This window comes from Serinus canaria, chromosome 2 (genome assembly GCF_022539315.1).
Source record: "Serinus canaria isolate serCan28SL12 chromosome 2, serCan2020, whole genome shotgun sequence".
Lineage (NCBI taxonomy): Eukaryota > Metazoa > Chordata > Aves > Passeriformes > Fringillidae > Serinus > Serinus canaria.
In genome coordinates this window covers 77,432,569-77,457,796 of record NC_066315.1, presented here as the reverse complement: position 1 = coordinate 77,457,796, position 25,228 = coordinate 77,432,569, and the positions used below count along the sequence as shown (strand labels likewise).

At 36.9% G+C, this 25,228-nt stretch overlaps 1 protein-coding gene across 2 annotated transcripts in view; it reads right to left on the bottom strand.

Annotated features, from left to right (window-relative positions):
* RETREG1 (reticulophagy regulator 1) overlaps positions 1–25,228 on the bottom strand; it is a 63,314-nt gene that overhangs the window by 11,946 nt on the left and 26,140 nt on the right. The window contains exons 1-2 of one of the 2 annotated variants that reach the window (XM_009095666.3): positions 11,265–11,492; positions 1,498–1,624 (exon numbers count right to left, since the gene is read on the bottom strand). In XM_009095666.3, coding sequence (XP_009093914.3) covers positions 1,498–1,624; positions 11,265–11,299 — 162 coding nt within the window. In that variant the 5' untranslated portion in view covers positions 11,300–11,492. Of the gene's footprint in view, positions 1–1,497; positions 1,625–11,264; positions 11,493–25,228 lie in introns of those variants that run through there. The other variant, XM_050970664.1, reaches the window with a different exon arrangement.

Below are 25,228 nucleotides of genomic sequence, written 5' to 3'. Positions count from 1 at the left end.
TGCTAAAATTACTAGAAATTATACCCTCCTTGTGTGAAAATAGGCTGGACAATTTATATGCAGGAAAAAACCCAACTCACTAATTGCAATATTACAGTGCATGCTTGCTGCATGTTTACAAAAGCAAAACATCCTTCCTCCAGCTACAGCTCTCTCCCCTGTTGTGTTACTTTGTGAAACTGTTTTCTCTCATATGCTGGCAAGCAATCTCTTTATGCTCGGTGGCTGCTTTAACACTCCTGTTAATGACACGGCTGAGCCAAATTTTCACCATTTGGCCTTTGTGGTGCCTGAGACATAACAGTGCACTTTCCACCACTGCACAATGCTCAACTGATCTGTTGAAAGTTTGCAGAAAGGATCCATTTGCTTTTGGAGCTGAATTGCAATAAAATGGTTAATTCAAAGAAATTTTGCACCCAGCATTACTGTCTAATTTGCTTCTAATTATAGCAGTAAAATAATGGCATGGCTTAGAGAGTGAGGTCAGAAAAAAGAAGGGAAAACATGCTATCAACATTGTATTTTCTAAACTAGTATTAGATATCTCTTAACATACAGTTACTGTCATGTTACCACATTACTGATACTACATTTCCTTACTTCACCATAAACTTCTTTTAAATATAGCTTTATTGCCCAAACATACAACAGGACATATAATTTATATAATTTATTACTTTATTTAATTTATATAATTTATTATTTTATACATAATTTTCATTATTCTATAATTTTCATATTTTTCATCCAGTTACTCATCTGTATTTTCAGTCTAAACTGCTAATATTTGAGTGTGGTACTACATACTTTCTATTTGCTAATTCTGAATGGCCTGTTTTCAGGAAAGATTCTATGGCAAAATTAAGAGAGATTAAAAGAGGAGAAAAAGTACTGTAGTCTTCCTTTAATTTGTATTTAGCAATACAATTATAAAAAATTAATCTATTTTATCATAAAATAGAGTTATTTTATTTATATTTCTATTGGAGGAAAAAAACCCCTGCTTCATGTTTGACTAGAACTAAATAATTATATTCTTCCAACTCCATTAGTGTATAGAAGAAAAATTGCCACAACAAAGTATGAGGAACTCTCTTCATGCAGCTATTCCTGAAGACTACAGTTATTTGAGGAAAAAAAAAAAGTTTATGTTTAAGAACATGACTATTTACTTCTTTGCTTTTTCAAGTTTTTATTAAATTGTAGTCAAATTGTGGTGTTTTAAAATTTCCTTTAAAAAGTCCATGGAATAGCTGGTGAATTTCCAATAGCTGTAAGTGGATGGACTGTATTGCTATAAAGTCTACTGTTTCCCACTAACTACCTACCCATATTCTTCACATAAAAAAAAAAAAAGTTAGCAGAAACTCATGACTGAATGTGTCAGAATGTACTTTTTTTTTTTTTTTGCTTGTTCACTTGTGTTTTTTATAAATCTATCTCAACTTTTTATCAAATTGTATAGAACTGTTAATCTTACTGGGAAGTGCTTACCTTGCCAGGGTTTTGTTCCTTAAAGTGGGACATTTCTTGAAGAAATACAAATAAATTCATCAGTGTTTCTGAAATGCACTGATTTATTCTGGGTCTGTAGTCTTGACTGGAATCGGTGACTTTCCAGCTGAGTAAAACAAACAAAAACACCCGACTATGTTTACAGCTCATATGGAACTGGTTGAAAACATAGTGTAGATTCTTAGGCTCAGGCTGTTGCTATGCTAGAGACCCCTGTGCTTGTTTCTTCCTATTTTATATGGAGCTAATTTGATCATTTTAACTAAAAAGAAATAATCTGTCCAGTAGAAGCAGTTTTCAGTCTGTAAAAAATTACTGCTTATTCATTCTGGTCATATGAAGACATTGAGTTGACGGTACAGTTGTCATCTAAATCAAGCAACGGACCCCAAGCTTGTTTTTTAATTTTTTTTCTTTAAAAAATATACCACAGTACTTTTTATTGCCACAGGATGGCCACACATATTATTACATTTCATTTTATGCATTTAATCCTTGAGCTTTCTCTTTCTATTTTTTATTTTGTTCTGCAAACTATGATGATGAAATTGCTGCCAAACCTAGAAAAAAAGAAATTGCTCTTGGAGTCTTGATGTTTACATTAATATTCCTACTGAATTTAAGTTTTTCTATTATACTGAAAGGACTGTTTCTCAAGTTTATCTTATGACTGTTCAGTGCTTTGAATAAAATAACACCCCCCCCCAAAAAAAAAAAAAAAACAAAAAAAACCAACCAAACCTGTACCAAAGAATTTTTGGAAAACCATGGGACAGCATATGGGTTTATCACATTTGGGGCTGATCAGTTTATCCAATATTGAGCTTAAATGGTCACATCATATACCTTTGTGGAGTAAACAGAGCCTCTACAACAAAGCTGGTTTATGAGACAACAAATAATAATAAAGACATGCAAAGGCCAGTCAGTGTCAAGTCAAACTGGTACAAAGAATGGACAAACCACCGTGCAAACACTGAGAATCTGAAGCCAATTCCACACCAGCTTTATTGAGTTACTTTTCACATAATGCACTGCTGAGTACACACAGCTTTGATCACAGCGAATGCAAGCCAGCCATGAGCAACTCTGCTCATTTCACTCAGATATATAACCTATTACATGTCTAATGCATTAATAGTAAACATTTTCTCACAAGTAGATCGAATTACAAGATAAATAATCTACGTTATGAAAAAATGACTGTACACGGGTCGGTGCACAGCCGTCAGGGGACACACAGACGGTCAGATCGAACTCCCAACTCCTATCAGCTACACACGGTCTCTGCAGCCTCGCTTTTGTAAAAAGGCTCGATTTCGGTCAAAAATGCTCCGCGGAGAGCCTTCCCTGCCTCCCGGCTCTCCTCGTTCGCCACGAGGTGGTGGCACAGCCGCGGGGACCAGCCAGGGACGGGAGGGGCGGATGGGACTCGGCAGGGACACAGCCATACTGCCCACGGGGACAAAGCCACACTGCCCACGGGGACACAGCCATACTGCCCATGGGGACACAGCCACACTGCCCGGGCACCGCCACCTGCGTGAAACAGCGGTTTCAGCCACCGGGTAAGGTTCATTGAAGTCCGAAGCCCAAAACCGGTGCCCTATTCCTGTCTGCATTATAGTATTTATGGTGTTGCAGTGGTGTGATTTCCTCTTACACTACAAAATAGTCAGGGTGAGGGGTTTTTCCTCCCCTTTGAGGGAAACAAACGTTGAACTATTTAAAACAGCACACCTGAAATGCATAGGGTAAGAGCCCTGTGTCTTGGACTAGATGACTTTGGCAATTTCCCAGCCATGCAAGACACTGAATGCAGATATTTGTCTGTGACAGAGGATGCAAATAAAACCATAACATAACTCAGAGATCACTGCAGGAACCCAGCTGAAGGGATGAGCAACGTTACACAGAACTCTCTGTCTGCATCCCACCTACAGTAGAGATTTCATTTTCCATCATCTGTGATAATTAGTGGCTTCAGCAAAGTATTATACAAGCATTTTGGCCTACAGGAACTGTAGTTCTTATGGATAGGCTACTTCCCCTAAAGAAACACTGCTTCCAGCTTCTATAAACAATTCTACAGCATTAATAATAAGTACTTTAAGAGCTGCCCATTTATTCCATTACTGAAAACTACTATTATGACTGTGCTCTGAATAATAAAATCCTTTTACAGACTTTTACTCCTACCCTTTATTTGAAATTGTTGACAATCAAAGTAGAACTCTGTGGAAGCACAAAGAAAAAATGAACATCCCTGATGCCTGCTATTAAATTAGAGCTTTGAAATACTTAGGACAACTGTAGATTCTCACTTTAATAATTTTAAGCTGATAGCAAAAAAAGAGGGGGGAAAGACAAAAGCAGAAATTACAATAAAAATGCAAACTATTTTCACCACCAATATAAAGACAGTATAGATTAAAGAGAAGGAGCTATAACAAGGCACAATGGGATAACTAGTAACAATTCAAAAACAAAAATGCAAATTATGAAGAAAAAGTGCACATTTGCAGGCAAAGTTCTCTGCAGTTCCCTTGCTTGGCAATAGTGATGCTTTCTTTAGCCAAGTTTTTGAAAGCATAAGCTGCAGTGCAGGTAAAATATCTTGCTATAGGCTTTGGCCCCGTGGTCCACATGTGGTACATGGATAAGAAGACAAGCAAGAGAAGTGGATGGTACAGGTGAAATTTACTTCAAAACTTTGCAAACACACTACTGAACTCCACAAAAGAGTACTTGGCAGTTGCTTCTATGCCACAAGAAATTGTAAGACACCTTTGTTAGTTCTATAATAGCTACAATTTTCTATTTTACAAGGAACACCAGGGACTATTTTGAAGCCTTATTCTGATCTTAAGCAATTAGACATGTAAGAAAGTCAGCTTGCTGATCTTCAGTATGACCACCAGTTGCACATGCTGCCTCTTATTGTTCACACCTCCCAACAATCACGAGCCTTGGTGATATCCATCTTTCCTGTCTTTTTACCCTGAGCCGACTCAAATAGCAGTGTTACCCACAGATCAGAGGGCTGGGACAAAGGGGAGGCAACAGATCCTGGTGAAGGGGGAGTGAGAAAGAAAGGAGGTACATCCTATCCTAATAGTTGTATGTACTACATATAATGTATGTACACAAAGACAAAGAGGTTATGTCATGGCCCTGTAAAAACAGAGGTAACTATAAAGTCTGCATTAGATCAAAAGGAAACAGGCACACAATGATGCATACTCCAGAGAAATTAATTTTCCAAAGGTCACATTTAAAGATAAAAATGGAAAAAAAAGACACGTGATGTGATGTAGATGATGAATGTGGAGTGCCTGACTATGACATAAGTCAACCAAGAATATAAATATATTTCAGCATAATATTAGTACATTACTTAAATGTGAACCCTGTACTTCCTGCCAAAATAGCTTTGGGGACTGCTGTACAGGTGCTCCTTTGGGAATAAGCAGCCAACTCTGAATACGTTCAACGGCTTTTGTGGGTCATTTAGAAAGGATAATATTTTATGCATCCATCACTTATTCTTAGTTTGATATACAGTGCCACACTTCCATTCTAAAACTACTGTCAATAAGGTTGAGGGCGTTCAGAAAAAAGAAATTACTCACATCCTTCTGACTGCCTATTGCATCATTTCTATAACTGAGCAAATATATAAACTGTTGCCTAGTAATTGTAAAAAAAACCTACCCAAAACACTCTACCACCCAGACACTTCCACTGATCACAGTCACAAACCCTGGCCAGAAGAGACAGTGGCATTATGTTTGCTAAAAATGACTGATGGTGTCATGCTCCCATTTCATAGCTAGACATCTGTTCAAGCAAAGCCCCATCACATTTCTCTCAGAAAGGTCAGCAGATCTCATGTTACTGGTTTAAAGATCTCTTCGTGATGTGCTGGATTGTTTTGAATTATGTGCACACAGTATTCACAGTATCTTCATGCAGATACGCTACTCAGAACTGCAGCAGTGACAAGAGAACAGCATGATGTGGTGGATCGGAAGGACTGCACCACATAAACAGAGTTTGTAATTATAGAGCTTCTAAACCCTCCTGATTTCCCAACTGTAACCACACACATTTGAAGCCTGTGCACTCTGTAATTTTCAGGGTAACTTGGAATGTAGTAGTCAAGGTGCAAGAACCAAAAGTTACATTCCCAAAGATATGTAAATCAAAATATAGGTTACATGGCTATTTGGTAGTTTTAAAAAGGTAATATATAGAACCTATAGGATGGTGCAACTGTAAGGGATCTGGGTATCAAAAGACAAACAGGCAACCAGGAGTTCATAATGAAACTTAATCAAATGAAATCCAGGGTGTAAACTGTTAGCAAACCCCAGTCAAGCAGGTCTATCTTTTCAGAGCCTTCACAGGTTTCTGCTGTATGAAAGAAGTCACTGCAGTGCTGAAGGGAGTGATTATAATGATACAGTTTTTCTCTGAAGCAAACATTTTATACCTGAAGACCTATACCAAAAAGTAGGTTCTAAATTTTTTCTTCTTAATTATTAAGGTACAGAGATAAGGGATTTAAAATAGTATTTAGACTAAAAAGGTTTGTGTAAATTTTTTATTTTACATGGAAATTTCAGGAGGACATATACTGAAAATGAAAATAAACACCCCTTTCTCTTTCCAAAATATAAAATAGTGTTAAAAGGAAATTTCACAGTTAAGTATATTAAAGTACCAATGGCAAAACCTCTAAAAGCTACTATTGAACTGTGGTGGAACACGATGCATTATTGATTAGCCTTATGGACACAAAATGCAACACATTTGTGAATGTTATGTGCACTATGTGGAAAGACAGAATGGCCAGCACTACTAAACTCACAGCACAGCATCCTAATGACCTACGTGGCTAATTTTAAAGGTGACTATGTAGAGCTGGGCTCTATCCTGTGCCACTTTTGGATCCTATGCAATCATTAAGTATACTAAAATAATTGTATTTGTGTCATGAGGCCATGACCAAGTTAACAAGACCTGCAATTTAAATGAATCACTGGGATACCATGTAAAATTGTCCTTGCATGAAAGACTTCCACATAAGAAAAAGCAAAACCAGGAAGCATCTACAAATATACTTCATTCTTACACTTCACAGAGAATTTTCATCTACAACCTTTTTGCTCCAAATATTGCAAAACTTTTCTAACAGAAATCTCTTCAGCTTGTAGATATCCATATGCACAGTATTTCTCATTGCTAATCCACAGGTGCTGCACAGATTTAGGCTCACTAACATATACTGTGGCTAACATCTTTTAACACACATTTGACCATCCCTTCAATACTGAGGCTTAAGCACCCTTGGAATCTCTTAAGATACAAGAGAAATTGAAGCTGGAGAACGTATTTATCAGCCTTAAAGGGTAGCTAACATTTCCCAATCCAAAAATCTCCTTTAATTATCATATCTCCAGTACTTCAAATACATTGTTTATAAGAACTAAATGAATTGTGTTATACTGTGTAACATTGGTTCTCAAACTCTTAAAATGTTTTCTTTCCGGACTCATCTGTCTGCATCTGACACTTCAATTTTGTGCTTTTTGTTAACAGTGCATCTGTCCAATTTGCTGTTGCTGTTTTGGTTTTTTCCCAAGGAAAGGTGTAGAATAAAAAGCTGAAAAAAAAACCTTATTTCACAGCTTTCCCCCTTTTATTTCCTGACCAAGATGATTTTTTGTAATATTACTGTACAAGAAATATGTTTAAAATATCAGCATTTATTGAGGCTGGATATGCCTTTCCCACTGGACTGCATAGCAGAGTGGTGGGGCCATGTGACATAAGCAGACTTTCATCTCTAACTCTATATACTCCTTGCACAGAGTGTTAAACCAAAGCCATAACTATATTTTCTTCTCTTCAACTGACACGGGAACATTTTACCACTAATGTCATGCTAAACAATATCAATCCAATAAATTAAGGTAGTTTTTTTACTTACATTACCAGTTGAGAATAAAGTTTTCTGAAAATAAAAGCAAACTTATTCTTATAATAATACACTGAAGTGTTCTGCAAAGAGACAGGGGAATTCATCTTATCCAGCAGATTGCTTAAATGAAAAAGAAAGACCCATTACTAACAAGATTTTATTCTGGAGGGCATGTGTTCATTTCTTCTATTCAGGTATAATATATCAGTCATCTTATGAAGTCTTAATAAGGAGTTGCATTGTATTTCTTCAGCTGACTGAACAAAAAATGGTTAATTCCAGCTTTTTTTTGAAGGTGATTCCAGTATACAAGTTCCTCAATGCAGCAGACAGTATTAAATTTTGTCACTTTTTGCTGGATATCCTGATAAGACAAACTAAATATATTCCAGCTAAACTGGAGTATTTTCAGGGCTGAGCTCCTCTGGGCAGACTGTGGTGAGCAGACTGGCAGCTCCCACAGGAAACCCTTCCTCTGACCTATACTCCTCCTGCCCAGCTCCCCTGAGGAGAACACCAGCTACTACTGCAGTTCCAGGTTATTCAAAGCAGGATCTGACAGTCAAGTGCCAGTAGTCCAAATTACTGACTTATGTCATTAAGATTTTCTAAAATGTCTCTCTGCATGAGAAGAGAGTGCTTCAGTGCCATGTAAGTACCATTATTGGCTTGTTTTCTCTTTAGCAAAAACTATCCTATTATGCTGTTTACTATGTGCTGTTGCCCTTTCACCAAGATGGTCCAAGGGCTGGGATCTTTCAGGTCAGGTTCCCATTTGTAAATGTTCCAAACACAAAAGAGATATTTTTGTTCCGAAAAGTAAGGAAACTCCTTACTAAGCAACCACAAGATCATAAAGTTCCATTTGCAGAACTTTACACAGATCTGCCCAGCTGTTGGAAGCAATTCTTTTGAAATTATTTTTCTCTCACAAAGACAACTCTTAGTGCTTTTTCACAAAATCAATTTATTTTCCTCCTTCACAGCCTCCTCATTCTTCAGCTGGGATATTCCTAGCTCAAGGCCTTTCAAAGTCAAACAGCTAGGAAAGATGAGCTTAGTATTCACTGAAGTGCAGAAAAGCTGCACAAAAAAAAAAAAAAAAAAAAAGGAAAACTATATTTCTATATTTTCAAGTGCCAAAGAATATTTTTTTAAAGTTACCTTCTGTGTTACCTAAAAAGATGACTGTACCTTTTTCTGTGCACAACTTCATTTTGACTCTTTTCCATGGGTTTTAATATATTTTGTACAAGTAGGTTATGACTTACTACTCTGATGCATTACTGAGAGTTCCTAAAGCTATATATTTCCACCACTTCAGGACCAATATTCACAGTGTCTTTTATACATTCTTGGCTATCATTAGACTCTTCACAAAATGTCAGTTTTCAAAAAAAAAAATTTTTACTGTCTTACACCAAAATGGAAGTGGATCCAATGGTAGAGAATTACTGAGGGAACATAACTCCTTTGCTAAATTGTTTTCAATCCTCTATCTGTGGCCATGTGTTTCCTCACTGTTCTTCATCTGTTACCAGCCGTGATCATGTGCCAAAACACAACAGAAGATAGGAGTGGGTACCTGCTCTTCACAGCTCTTCACTTTTTGGCTAGCCTTACTAAGAAGTATTTGTGCATCTGTTCCTTTGCTTATTTTTCATTTTAATTTGCAGTATGACTAACAGAGTATTGAACAATGCCACATATTTAACTGTGATGTAACCATGTTCATGAAATACACTTGTGACACAATATTACATATTTTCTGAAGTAGGACATGAATTTGAAAAGAGGATGTAAGAAGTATTTGCATCTGAGCAGGGCCTACAAGGAGGGCAGTGCACCGAAACCAATCAGGGATCAAAGCTCATTCTGCACCTTCCACAAAAATACTACTGCTCTCCTTTTTTAAATGCATACAAGCTGAAGCTTTGATTCAGTGTGCCTTTAAAATTACACCATTTTCTGTGTATTTACATTACAATTTCTTCCTTTGCAATTCTAAGATTAATTGCTCCTGTACAGCTCCCATAACTCCTCCTTCTATTCCCTCTTGTTGGACCAAAATATTCTGACCTCCACCAAGCCTCATTAGCACTTCTTCAGCAATGTTCTCCAGTTATATCTTACTTGTTATGATCAAGACAAAAAGTCAAATTACTTTCAGAAAAAGAAATTGGAAGACACAAAAGGAAGAGAGATGAACATCAGGGTCAGTTAATTGAATGGTAGCTTCAAAAATGATAAATGGGCAGAGAGGGCTCTGTTATGTGTTTCCAGGTTACTGCTTTAGAAAAGCTCATCTTTTTTCTTCCAAAACAAAAACTCCCAACTTTGATAGAAAAAGAGGTCTTAAGAGTCTTAGGCCTTCTGTTTAGCTGCCAAATTTTGCTGCAAGCCTTTATGGAGAAAGAATTATGAACAAAATAAATTAGATATTATTACAAAGCTGAAGACTTTTTTTAAGGGGTCACAGATATTAGCAGTTTTCTTTATTGAAAAATAAACAATTGAACAAAGTGGAGATCTCACCAAACATTTTTTGAAGAACAGCAATTAATGCTTTGGTGGTTATCAGTAATGAGTCAACATTTCCTTAAGAGAAGAAAAAACTACCTGCCACTACAATTAATTGTAATCTATGTCATAAATATCTAGGGCACAACCCAGATATCCCTGCAAACGGAAATGTGTAGGTGACTCCACCCCTGCAGAGACCCAATTGCCCCTGGGGATCCATTCACCCACGCTCGTCCAGTAAGGGGGCCATGCTTCATTGTGCTGCTCTACAATAGACAGCCAGAACTATCTCCTGTGTTTCATCTTGCAACACACTGAAAAACATATTGGAAAAAAATCCATGTGAATTTCAATTTTAGATTTAAATTCAACTAGAAGAAATCAAACCCAAAGCCACAATGAAATGCCCAATTCTGATCCTTGTAGTTGCTTAATTTCTTAGATTTGCCTCTGTATTCTGGCATTTTGTTCACTAACTTCTAAAAAAAAAAAAAGCATCTCTTTCTACATACATAACAAATACTCTTTTACAACATCAAATATTTAATTAACACCATTTTAAAGCCAACATTTTGATTAGCATCAAGACTATGGAAAAACCCTGTGGACTTTAAGAAATCTAGATTATAAACTCTCTCATAGCCAAACATCAATAACATCTACATTTCAGGTATCTATTTTAAAAACTATTTGGCTAAATTTAATTAGGGCATTTATTTCATAGGAATGTGCTGGATCATATTTGAGAAAAACAGTGTTTTGGAAATTTTTATCAAGTTTTGGATTCAATAACTTCTTTTTTTGTCCTGTTGGTTTTATCAGCTAATTAAAATAAAAGCTGAACTTCAGAAAGACAGGCATACCTCAAAGGGACCCAGTGCCCTATCTCACAGAAATGAGTGACTGTTCTGTCAGTAGCACGGCTCCAATGAAAGTATTTTCATGCCTGACATATTGAGGCTTTGAAGGAAAACCACACAGTATTTTCTTCCCTTCACCTTCAGTTTAAGAGGGACCTCAGAGCAGTTCCATTTACCCTCTATCAGACATTAAACTCACACTTCCCTCCTGAGAAGGTTAGCATTAGAAGCAAAGCCCCTGAGAAGCAGAAGATCGGTTACAACGCAGAGAAAACTGATCTCAGGCTGAGCACTCAGGAGCACACACAGATTAATTACATGGAGCCTCAGTCCTTGCTGCACTGCACGGGAGGACCAGCACAAGCAAAGTACAGTACCTGTCATCTTGTCCCAGATCCTCACTGTCTGGCATTTCAGATGTAAAAGGGAATTCTCAGTCTCTCTCTACCAATCTAGATAATCCAGGCAATGATCTTCTAGTCTGGTTTGTGTTTTAGGAGCCACCAGCCAGGCACCTGTGCTGCTCGCCGCCAGGAAGAATGCTCCTTGCTCAGAGAGCAAATGTTTACAAGACATCCTAAGAGCTGCTGGTCTTGAATGAAGTTCAGAGCGGTCGCCTTTGATTGGCCGTGGCTATAAATAAACAAGTCGTGACTCACCTCACACACTATGACAGGGTGTTTAGTAGCAAGCACGGTCAAAAGCCAAACAGTTTGTTTTCCTTCTGGTCATGTGAGGGAGAATCACCACCCATTTAGTACTTTTATTTTTCTGCTTCTACTGGAAATCTTCCTCAGTATCTATTTTTCTCAGGTGTAAGCAGCAACCCAAATGATGAGAAGGTAAATCACTCAAACTTTAATAAAGTGAAAGGCTTGAAAGTATGAGGGCAAAGTGTTTATTCTTAAGACTATAAAAAAATCCTTTTTTTCCTCCTTGCAAAGCGTCAGTCACAAGCTGTCAGAAGAAGCCAAATTATTCTCCAAGGACTAAATTCACAGATGAAAAAAATCCACAAAAACATAGTAATTGTTAAAAATAAAGAATAGGAAGACAAGTTTTCAATAATGATTAATTGCATTGCTTTTAAATTCTGATTCTAATCTAATCTGCCACAACTAATCTCAGACAGGAATACCAGAACACTGTGCTGAAAGAGTTCTCAAAAACTAAAGTATGCTGGCAGGAGGAAGCTTTCTGCCAAAATACTTTGATTGCTTCTGTGAAGGTGAATTGAATATGGATTTCCTCCTACGGCTTTTCCTCCTCTTGCTGCATGCGTGACAAGGATTCTGTCACTCCAGCTACACCAGCTACGTCTCTATTAATTTTCAACACCCCCGCAACCTTATCTGTGCTGGTGAAGCTTTGTCACACAGTCCAAGGCTCCAAGGATCCCTATGTCTGTCATTCAGCACTGCTCCTTCACACAGCTCCCTTCCTTCACTGAACAGGCTGACCTGTTCTCAACAAATTTTCAAATCTGCCATTACATCCAAAGACCTTCACTTAAGAAATCTCTTTTCCTAGGAAGGAACCCAGCAAGATTTACACCTGCCAGTCCTGCATGAGACAGTAAGAATTGTCCTGGGGATGTCAACGTCATGTATCTTTGATTTGCTAAGCTATATATGGGGCATTGTGAGTAATGCATAATTTCTGGAAAGCTGCTTAACTTTTAGAATGACAAAGGATTCTGCCCTTTCTTCTTTTTTCATATAAATTTCTTCAAAAGGACTAGTAAGATCTAAAAAACCAGGAGTAAAGTCTTCTAACAAAATTTTGCAATGCAATATATAAATAAGCATTAATAAATGTCATGCCTATAACTGAGACTTTCCATGGTCACTAATACCTCCATATTCCAATGTAATAATCTTTTCTTTTCTTTCCTTTTCTTTTTTCTTTTCTTACTTCTGATAGTTATAGATTAAATAATTAAAAGTTGAATTTCTTCAAGCTTACCCTAAAACAACAGAACTGCTAAATTAAAAAATCTTAATTAATGAAATGATTCTGTGTAACAGTTTCATCTTCAGATTGAAGTTGTGATGTCTTCTGATTAGAAAATGAAGCAAAAGAAGTAACTGAAATCTGCAAACACAAAGGAGCATCATTCAGAATTTAAATGTAGCATCAAAAATGAAAGCAAACAAACCTGAACCCCTTATGCAACTTGGGCTGCTTCAGTTTCCATGCACTGCAATATACTCTTACACAACCACATAAATTTACTATGTCAAATGCCTTTTTATTTATTCCATTTTAATGCTGATGATCACATTCAGAAGCTGAAAAGCTTTCAGTATCAAGTGTATCCCTGTATTTCAGCCTCAGAACTTGATGTACTCCAAACTCCTCAAATGCAACTTTGGACTGTTCATTGCTTGGTCACACTCTGTACCCAGACCTTATTGGGTACAGCAGAAAAACTGTTTACTTTTACAATTCCTTATATCTCTTTCCAGCTCACACTGAGACAAGGAGGATAATATCACCTTGTTTACTTATTCATAAGGAAGACCTGTAAAGATTAGGTTCAAAAATGCCTACTAAATGAGTACCTATCTAAAATGTCAAGGACCTGTTAGGTTGGAATTAGAGCATTTATAAAACACTTCAATACTCTAGTACTGAAGTGGTATTCTAGTGGTATCACTGCTCATCACTTTTGAAAATCATACTTGACAACAGCATGAGTGCATAATTAGTGGAACTGCAATCACACTGAAGTATTTTGCTTGATATCACAAAGACTACCTAGAAAAATCATCTCATTATTTTGATCATTCTAAATTCTTCTACACCCAAGGAATTGAAGTTTGTATTGATCCCTCTGGAGGTTTCCTGCAGAACAGGTTCCAGATTACTTCACAGCAGCATGAGATGGACTGACCTCTCCAAGAACACTTGGGTGGAAGCAGCAGGTAGACAGAAGTATTGTACTGAATCAGGCTAAAGGGCTTTGGCAACTTTTATTGTGTCCAAAAGGAACAGCCAAGGAAAAAATGCATTGCTTCCTTCTACAGCTAGTCTTCCAGACTCCAGCTTGTGGAGATTTGAGCCAGCAGTGATGACTGTTTTTTAGCTCTGAGTGGATTTCTATCCCATGGTATGACCTACAACATCTTGTGGCAAGAGCATCTGCAACTTAACTGCATACTGTTTGGGAACAAAAACCAGCCAACGCCCACCCAATATTGTTTGCTTTGGTCTAGCCACTTCAACTGGCTTCCAAGATGTCTTATACTGGAACATGCAGATGACAGTTAACTCTCTTCAGCTTTTCACAGCCATTTATTGTTTTTTGCAGACCATTATAGTTTGGGGCTTTTTTGATGTGACTGCAAAATTGAAAGACAAAGCTGTTTAGAAAAGAGTTTAGCATTTTTTATCATTGCTAAGAAATGAGTTTTAAACTTCTCCAACATTGAAAGCTCAGAGTGACTAGAAATGACAGAATAAGGAAGGAAAGTATTTTCCTACTCATGTTATTTTTCATGGCGATCCTTTGCTTAGCTGCTGCTAAGCAGTGCATTAACTGCACTGGACTTGAGTCATTCTGTCCTTCTAAGTTCCTTCTTGGCACTTTTGAGGCCTCAACTCACATGACTAATCTGTGCTTCTCTGAGCAACTTTGTCTGAGCTGCTACATTCCAGCCTTGTCATGTCTCTCTCACTTCTTGCAGCGTGTTCTGAAATTCTCCCTCCCCTTGGCTCTGTTGGTTCTTCAACAGAAAGAACAACCCCTTCTACCTTACAGTGAATTCCTCCTCCTTGTACTATTACTTCTGAAAGAAACATGGAAGCCCTTGGTTTCGTAATCAAGAGGAAGAATATTATATCTACAATGTCCTCCTCTTGGTCAGCTCATTCAGTTTTGAAAGCCCTGTTTTGCTCACCTGTTTCATTCATGCAAGCTCTTGCATGCCCTCAAACAACCTCACTATTCTTTTGTAAATTCTTCCTGTGCTTACCATAACCAAATTAAGGTAGGAGAGACCAGAAATGTAATTATTCTCAGTGAGAGCATACTATTATTTACACATTTTGACATCTTTTCTAAGTTGCTCCTCATGCTCTGTTGGCTGTCATTACCACATTTTTACACAGAGCTTTCCAGAGTACCTGACCTTCTTTATGTTATTTGGATAACTTTAATAATAAATTCTTCTTACTTCTGCTTCTCTCCATTATCCTGTTTTCCACTGAGCTGACCTCTGAAAAGAGACCTTTCTGAAAAGTTCCTTGAGAGCTGCTGACTAACAGCCCTTTACTACAGGTATGAAGACACCCCAAAAGATGTGCTGGCATGTAGATCAGATTGACAGTCTGCCTGACATATGGCTTGATCAGGGAATCTTACTAGTTTTGCTCTTGCCAAGTACAGACTTGGACTGAACATATATCATAATTATCAAGTAAATGGCCTTTTCCCCAAATAGCATGGACATCTATGCAAAATTTCCCTTTTACTGGCAGGCACCAAAGACTGCACAAGTCTTCAGCAAAAGAAGGGAAATAAAAGCTATATTCTTGCCAGAGACAAGGAAGCAGCCTCACTGAAAAGCTAAAAAGGATTGGAAATAGTGTCACATACACTGTTTTACACACTCAAGATAGATACTGATGAAGCTCAAGGGTTTTAGGAGTAGGTAGTGTGTCCCACCCAGGCTGAAAGCTTCCAAAGATTTAATTAATCAGCCTGTGGCATACTTCAGCTGGACAACCAGCTCCAGAACTACTCACTACCACTGCTGCCTTCTATGTCTCTCCTCACCTAAAAGGAAACACAGTGCTTTCAGTGTGTAACCCTGTTCTAATTATTCAGCTATGAATGAGTCTCACTTCCAATAATGTGAATGAAAAAAAAAGATATATAATTCACACACATACATATATATCTACATAAAATCCCACTCCCAAAAGGACATCTAGTTTAGTTTGCATTTCCAGAACTAATGGAAAAGTCTATCATTTTACTTTATGTCAATTGTGTGTACTGATTTTATCTTCAGCAAAAGCATGAGTTGAAAAATAACCATGATTGTCAAATACATGTTTAGGATAAAAATGAATGTGTAATGACTTTTAATGCTATTGGAAAAAAAAAATCACATTATTAACATACATGAAGTGCCCCAAAATGGACTATTTCCCCTCTTTTTCAATTCAGGAAACTGAATAAAATGATCACATTTGTGTTTGTGCACAGGCATGTGTACATTTATATATTTATAAGCACACACATTTGAAAGTATATGTTTTACCATAATTCATCAATTTGATGGGCGTGCCTGATTTTTCCATATTTTCAACCAAAATTTGCTGAAAGTTTACTGTCCTGATTCTTCCTATGTAAAGCTGAATTCAAACTGCAAATCCTTATTATATTTACTTGGAGGTCTCTCCATACACTGTGAGATAAACAAAGGAAGCTGGTTTTAAAAGAGAAGAAACCTTTCATAGAAGCATAAATGAAAAATCCTCAAACTGGACCTGCTGAACCTGCTCAGTTCTTTGCTCTGGGATTATACCAGGTGTAAACACAAGCAGTAAGCAGTGTGCTAAAAAAGATGAAGACACTTACTACACATAAAATATAGTCTGGTATTTAGCTGTACCAAGGTTCAGCATTTGAGAAAAAATAAAAAGAAAAAATATTCTTTCAACAGTTGAAGACCAAAAAAGATTAAAAGTGCTCAGGAAAATTTTTCTTTCTTCATGGAATTCTGCATTTTATGCAGGATTCTTATTTGTACCTGGATGAAATAATTATTGTTAAACATTTTTTAAGATCACAAGCTGCATTTTCAGAAAAAACCACCCCAAACAAACAGCATTCCATTTTGACAAAAAAAAAAAAAAAAAAAAGTAGTGCAACATTGAAAAAGCTAAACAAGATACCACATGCAAGAAATATTCACTGGGCAGAACAAAGCACATGAATATGTCTTTTTAGAGAATCATAAAAAATTGAGTATGAAAGCAGACTGACTATCAACAGACACCAAAACCTGATTTGTATCAGCAACAATGAATTGTTACTATGAGGCATTAGTGTTTCTCACAAAACACACATAATGCTCCCTGGTGCATGACAGTATTTCCAAGTTTCAAACACAAGCAGAAAAAGGAGTTAAAGGAAGTAAGAGACACTTCAACTGCAGTTTTCAAAGTAGATTATTGCATTTTAGTCACAAGAAGACTGCAAATCTTGCAGTTTACAAATATGACAGATCATGCTGGATTTGTGTGACAAACAGAGAGGAGCTGGAGACAGGAAGGTAGATCTTACCACTAAGGGTGAAAATTTCAACTGCTCTGTGACTTTTTGGCCATGGAATCTTGTTAAACAGCTCTAAAAGAAACAAATGTTTGGAGGAAAAACAAAAAGACTAAACAGAAAACCTAAACCCACATAGCAATGATCTCAACCATTTCTGAAGATAACGGAGTATTTTTTCAAAAATTTTCAAGAAACCTTTCACATAGTGTTTCATGAAATGATTTGATTTATTATACTGCATTTCTAGAAAGGTAGGGAAAAAAAAGTTTTCTCCTAGTTCTCATGATCTGTGATTTAGTCAAGTCATATTAAAATGCATTTTTTTCCCTAGGCATATATGCTACTCAAGATTCTGAAACCCGCCCATCTCCCTGTCTCTTTGTTTGTAGCACTCTGTTTCTTCTCAGCAGTTGTTTTTTTTTCCTACTGACAAAAAGATGAACTATATGAAAGGCAGACCATACAGCAACTCAGAGCACATACTGAGTGCACCTATGTCTAAAAGATGTTGCTGGCATGCTCACAATTTGCTTAGACACACCATTACTTCAATGCTGCAATCATCCTATGAACATGAGGATAGGAGCCAGTTTTCCACCTAATTATATAATTTCTTCTTTGGTGCAGCATAAGAAAATCTCTCCAGAGAGAGATTAGTGCAACTGCAAGCCATAACTAGATCCAAGTCCAGGTCACCAGTTCTGAATTAGACATTAGAAGCTTAAGGATGAATAACTGCTGGACTTCAAGTACATTATAATGTAAGCACAGCACACAGTTATATATCATTCATCATTTTCACTGACACCAACCCTATTCTCCCATCCCAACACAAAGAGCCAAAGTTTTGACTGATATTCAGAATTGCTAGCCAAACATTTTTACAGTAGCTATGATTCATTTTGATTCCTTAAGCTTCACAGCCTTTTTCAATGCCTGTATACTGGAAGTGAGACAGATGACTAAATGACTGCAAATTTATCAACTTACTAACATCAACTGATCTATTTGTTTGCTTACTATGTGACAAGACATGAACTCTCCAGTGTTTATATGTCTGATGGTAAAATTGCAATCATATTCTCTCCCTTTAAAAAGAGCTTTTTTTTTCATTAGAATTGTCTTTATGCAGTCTCAGTGTGGTAGTTTATAAAGCTGTGCAGCTGTGGTGAAAGAAAAGATTATTAAATTATCACTAACATGACTCAGTTCCAAGGCCATATTTTCATGTGATAGAGAAACTAGTAATCTGTATGCTACATCTGTATGCTACTTTTCAACTCCAACACTTGTAACAGCAAGTTAGCAATTCTGATATACTAAAAGAAAAACAGTAACATGTACATTCATATAAGCAATTTTTAAAGTATTTACAAACTAAAATCAGGGAGAAAATGTCAGAGTGAATGCACTTTAGAATGCACGTATTTGTGTACGTTGATCAATCAGCTGGTTTAAAAAAAATAGGACCCTGTCACCACAGTTCATATTACATTTTGACCTCACATTATAGCCCTACCAGCTGAAGAGAGAAAGCAGACATAAACCTCTTAAATATGAACATAAAAAAAAATAGTTCTACCTAGTATCACTTGTGACAACATTGAAGGGTAAGATAGGTAATAATGAGAAGCAGCAGCAAGAGATACATTATACAAAGCAACAGTATGTTTCACACGATGGCAATTCATACACATACACAATTAGAAGCTGGGTAAGATGGTTAATTCTGAGTGCACTGATTAAAACAAAGCTAACTTTATCCTGAAGTGACTGGGTAAACCAATTTCTTCACAGAGTTTCTCTGAAGTGAATACTTGTCAAACCCAACCATTCTGCTCTCCTAATATCCAGCCCTCCGTGAAACGTGCAAATTTAAAGCAATGGGAGGCCAATGCAACACGACACAGCTCCATGGAAAAGGCAGAGGGGCAGCCAAGACCGCAAGAGAGAACTCAGCACTCTCCTGCAACCACACCCACCCCCAAAAAAACTACAGTCAAGTGGCGCCTGGGCTAGTAGAAGTCAAGAAGGGTTCAGATGAGGGATGATGATCAATGAGGGCCTGCAGCTTGACCTGTTTGTCAGCAAGGGCATCTGCTGAGTTGTGACTGAGAGGAATCCCCCGAGCTGGCCAGGCAAGTGCTGCCAGAGCACTCAGGCAGAAGGGCAGAGCACCCGATAACCTTCACCCTGCCTGGAGAGGATGACAGGACCCATGGCGCTCTGCTGAGGGGCTGACAGAACCCCTGGGAAGTCACAACCAACTTCAGTTAGCTAGGCTTTTGTCCCAAAGACAAATTTGCCATTGCCTACTCCTTTACTATTAATTTTTATTTAAATTCAGGGCCTTTCAGAAGGTGGTTTAGAACACAGGTATAGACCATTTGTATTGTACAGCACAACAGCCACTCCTGTCATTGCCAAAACTTCTTTTTCCCTCATTTTTAAAGGGACATCAAAAATGTATAAAAATCCTTTTTTATTAAGCTGTATGAAATACATTTTAAAAGTACAATTTGCTGCAAGAAGACTGAAAAATTAGGCTTTCAATTTAGAAGTTACTTATTTATAAATTTGTACATACCTATATAAATCTGTAAAACGCACAATATTTTATCACAGCTTTTTCTCTTTCCTTTAGAATCTTGAATAAATATAATTGAACCCAAATCCCAGGATATTTCCATAAATGTTCTGTAAAGAAGGGAAGTAGGAGGATGGAAAAAACCCCTCTCAACTCAGACGTTTACTTTAATGCACTGAGGTGGTTTTTCATATTAAAAAACCCAACAAACAAAACACACAAAAAAAACCCTAAATAAAAAACAAAACAAAATAAACCTACCCAAAATAATTTATTTGGGAAACATTCAGAGCACTTCAAACTCATAATTTTTCAACTGTTTTTCAGGTAACCTGCAGTGCCTTTTGCCTCCTTTCAGTGACTAAGAAAGACCCAAAAGACTAATTTCCATCAGCTAAAAGTATTTTTTTACAAAAAAAAGAGCACCTCTTCAGTATGTTTTGAGTTTGATTACTGATTGAAGTATTTTCCAAGATACATCCGCAGCGATTTTGAGCAAAGTATTTGAAACTTTAACAAAAGAATTCTATTTATGTGTCATTTTCATAAACATTTGTTTCTGTGTATCATCATACTGAGTTTCTAGCTGAATTCCCACACTTTGAGACTATTAGTATAAAAAATATCTGATTCAGCTAACCAGTTAGGACAGAAGTTGTCAAGGTACACATTCTGAGAAAATTGTCTGCTCCTGGTGAATACAATGGAAACACCTTCAACAGTCCTGACATGAGAACTTCATACATAATTGTTCAAACACATCTCAGTTTGCGGTCTAAGGCAAGCTACACAGAAGAACAGTATTTTTTAAAGATCAGACATGCAAACCTCAGATATTGTTGCTCTGATTAATTATATTACTCTGATCTCATGCCTAAATGCATGAAAGTGTGATGTTAAGGTACACACTGACCTTGCAACTTCCTTGGAATGTGGTGGTAGCAACAGACACTCCATCTAAAATTGAGCAACAGCTATCTCACGTGCCCTTCTCAGATTTCTCAGAGTTTAACACAATTTATATACAAATGCAGATATAAATAGCTACATTTATTACAGTCCTAATGTGTCACTTAACTGAATAAAAAGTCAATGTTTGGGTATTACCACTACCAGCTAGACTGGGACTGCCAAAAGCCTATCTAGCCCTGTGCCCTGTCTTTAACACTTGCCAAAACTGAATACATGGGGACACCTAAGCAAGAGAATAAATATATGGGATAATAATAATGATAGCTCCATAAAATACAACACAGCATACAACAATCTGCAGCCTGGGGACTTCCAAAGTCAGAGGCAGTGATTTTTTATTTAAAACCTCCAATTAATTTTCTTTAAAAAAACTGTCCTGTAATTTATATTTGAAATCCATCTATAGTTCTAATATTCACTACAATCATGTTGCAAGGATTTCTGAAACTTATTACACATTTTTATTTTTCTCACCTTTCTGCCTGCTATTTTGATGCCTCCTCATTCCAAAAGTGAGAGAGAAAGTATGTTCTACGTGGTATTTTGAGAGATCTCTATTGTATTTCTCTTTAATTATTAATTTTCTCTTTTTAAAAGACCTACCTCATTTACTTGTTCTTTATAAGGAAATAGTTCTGTGTATTTGTTCTACCTTGTTGCTGTGATCTGGATTATTTTTTCTCCAGTACTGTTTTCTGGAAGGTAGCAGATCAGTCCCACACAGAGTATTCAGGATTTGGACATAAAATAGGTTTATGAGAGTGGCATGTGACTGTCATTGCTTTTTCCCTGCATGTCTTATTTACTGATACTTAACAGCAGATTTAGTCTGTTGACCAATGCTCATTTTGTGAGATCACATCTTATTTATGAATGGTTACAGTCACCTTCAGACACTATTATTTTGTATGTGAATTTAGTACTGGTATTTCTGCATAACTTCACAGTTATCTACACTGAATTTCAGAGGCTATTTTACTGAGAAAGAATCCTGTAACCATCTTCTGAAATTCTTTATAATGGGTCCTTGTCTTAATTTTCTTGAATAATTTGATACCTGGTCATCCCACTACTCATTGCCTTTTCAAATCCCTTATGAATACATTTGTCAGAATAGCTCCAGCACAAATAGCAGATTTTTTTAATTTACTATAAAATTCTCTTTAGCATTACCTCTTGTTATGAACTGACCTCCAGTAACCTCAATGGCCACAACTTCATCAGTGACCTATTAATCATACTACTAATCCAAGCACTCAGTAAAAAAAGGCTGAACTTCTGAAAGAGGAGCTAGGGAAAATCTAAGCTAGGGAAAGGAAATGTGTGTCATATGGTGCTGTGGCCATAACACACAGGTTGACACTGGAGAACATGGTTTTGTGCTACAGCAAATATTTATCTCTGAAAAGTTTAATTAAACTGGCCACCTTAATATGTCTGATCATCTGTATTCACTGAGTGCCATGCAGAATGTGAGCATTTGTTACTTTCTGTTTCCCTCAGTGTAAAAATAAAATACTTACAAGCTGACTAGAATATATCTTCAGTGTTATTTAGTCTTAAAAACATTTGGAATATTAATTTAAGAAGTGTTAAAAGCATGAAATATATTTTAGTAAGTAAATATGTAACATCTCTTCTGTCAATAAGAAATAAGAGATGAAAAGGAGACTTGGAAGGAATACCATGATGTCTGTTGAAAAACAGCTGAGCTGTTCAACTGTATGTTGAAACACCTAAAAGAGTATAATATGTTATTCTGCTGATAGGCTCACATGTTTCAACAAAACTGTGCCAGGACATTCCTTCCTAAATTAGTGACTAATCAGATGCTGGGCTGGGAAGCACACCCTCACATGTTACAACCACCCAGACGTCTGCAGCATTAAAAAAACCAAAAAACAAAAAAACCCCAACTACAACTATATGTTCTTGTGTCCCCTATAAATAATTTCCATCATGTGTTTTGTAATCTAATGCTTGCATTTGGCAAGCCAGATGCAATTAAAGGTCAAAACCTGACTACTATAGAAAGAACCTGACTACTCTACTTCTTCTGATCTTTCTCCTGACTATTACCATTCTAAATATTCTAAGCAAAGATGCTTCCCTTCATCTCAATAACTAATATATATTTCTAAATACTACTATATATTTCTTGTTTCATTGATCACAAATGCTTCTTGCTTCTTTTATCAAGTTCTCAAAATTAATCAAAATTGCTTGCTTTTTTTCTTCCTTATTACCTCTCAGAATCTCTGCTGGTCAGAGTGATTCTGAGATACATACAAACATCTTTTTCCCAGCCTGGCAGCTGAAGAAGGAGTCAGGATTCTTCTGTTCTCCTTCTCAAGGTTGTTTATTGTTTCTTATCAATAACATTCTTTCTCCTACCTGCCACAGGTCTGTCTGGCAGGTCGGGTTGAGGCACACTGGCCGCCCTCAGGGCAGTGTTACCTTTTTATACTAAAAACTACGTGTACATTGTTTACCATAACTTCCTGATACCTATCACCTGTGTTAGAAGTGAGTTTCTACCTTAAACCAATTCAAAAGTGCCACCATCACAGCAGAAGATGGAGGCCAAGAAGGAGAAGAAGAAGACTGGACATGCCCAGATTCCTCCATCTTGCCTCCTGAACCCCATTCTAAAAACCCCAAAAATCTATTTTTCACCCCGTGACAAACTAACTATTATTCTACTTAAACTCTTTTGATTTGTAATTCTTCAAATAAAGGTTGGCAATTGTTTTTCCATGGGTCAAGATCAAAGGTACAGGGGTCCTGGGCCAAGATCCTGTGCCAAGGTCTCTGACCCCCACCCCCCGGGGCAGGGGCTGGAGTCCTCCAGGGCAGTCAGAGGAATTTCCTGGGTTCCAACAATTACACTCAGACTACCGCTGTCCTTTAAAAATTATTTAGAATTTGAAAACTTGACAGAAATTAACTCAATAGGCTGTTAGGAGACCAGCACTTTTTTGTTGTTGTTGTTGTTTTTGCGGAACAAACCCTATTCTTTAAAAAAAAAAATATATATATAGCAAAAGCAGCATTTCTGCCTACAGGAAACAGTTAATACAGGACAATATTAAAAAAGTATAAAAGCTAGTTGTATTTTCAGGAGAAAAACATATTTTTCACGTGTTTAGCAGAGGACATTCCATTTGCTTTTCACACAGTCTTTAATGATAATATAAAAGTACAGAATATGGTTAATCTTGCTACCAATTTTTATGGAGCTTTTAATCAACCATGTAAGTAATTAGACTTACATTTAAGAGAAGCCATTCCAAAATGAAACTGTCCCATTTTCTTCTTAATCCTAAAAGGAATCTCTCTATTTAAGGTAACACTGGGGGCTCCCTGAATGCTATAGTTTATAAATACCCTTTAAGATGACAAGTCAAATGACTTCAGGATTGCAAGTTATCTCTCACAGTTGTTCAACTGTTAAAATGGAAAGTGGTAAGAATAGAATAAAACCACCGATGGCAAAAATATTACATGTGCAATGGAACAAACATAGCACACAGGACATGACCATTTTAACATTACTCTTTTCACTTAAATTTACTCTCTACCCTTTGAAAAGGTCAGCTTTGTGAACTCTCCTGATGAGCAATTTGAGGTCTGTCATTCCATTCACACTCTTACACTCATCAAAAATGCAGTCATCCTTTACTTACAATCAGTCTGGTACTTGCTGCAACAATATTGTGCTGGTTTAGGTACTAATTTGATGCAACCCACCTAATTCTATAATAATGTACATTTTAAAATACATTAAAAATAGCAACATTATGTTTGCAAGCAAAACAAATCTCTGAGGCAGGCAAACATACCAGCAGCTCTGTGACAATCCAACAGGCTGCTTCTGGATAGGCAGTAGTTACATTTATTTTATGGTGTAAGCCTACAAAGAGTTAGAAAAAGGATGTTTCAACTGTATGTCAGGTTTCTGTTCTCTTTTGCAAGGCTTGGTACCTTGGTGCTCTAAAAAAGTACTATTGCCTGTTAACCAATTCAAACTTACAAACACAATGGTCTGCTAAGGTCTGACTGTCTAGACATCTAGCTGTGTCTGCCTAAGCTCTTTGAAGTCTTTGAACTAGAAGAGATAGCTTTGCTAACTCCGAGAATTGCCCTAGTAAACAGATATCCTTTACAAGGAATTTACTTTTTCCAGTTTGCCCTGTTACAGTATCTCCACTTGAAAATAAGGAATTAAAGATTGTACTCTGGTAAGTAACTTGGTGTCAATTCTACTGTAATGACATGAAGCTACTTCTGCATAATCACAAATCGCAAGACACATGGATTCCCACCAAAAATTAGAAAATCCCAGAACATGGAATATTTGTTCATAAATCTGTGTGGATTAGGGATAAATATTCAGGGTGAGACCTGACAGAGGCAGTGACCAGTTGTTCTGTTCAAAATGATGTGACTGAATCCAAGTCATCTCCTTTCCCTGTCTGAGCTGGTTGGGAAAG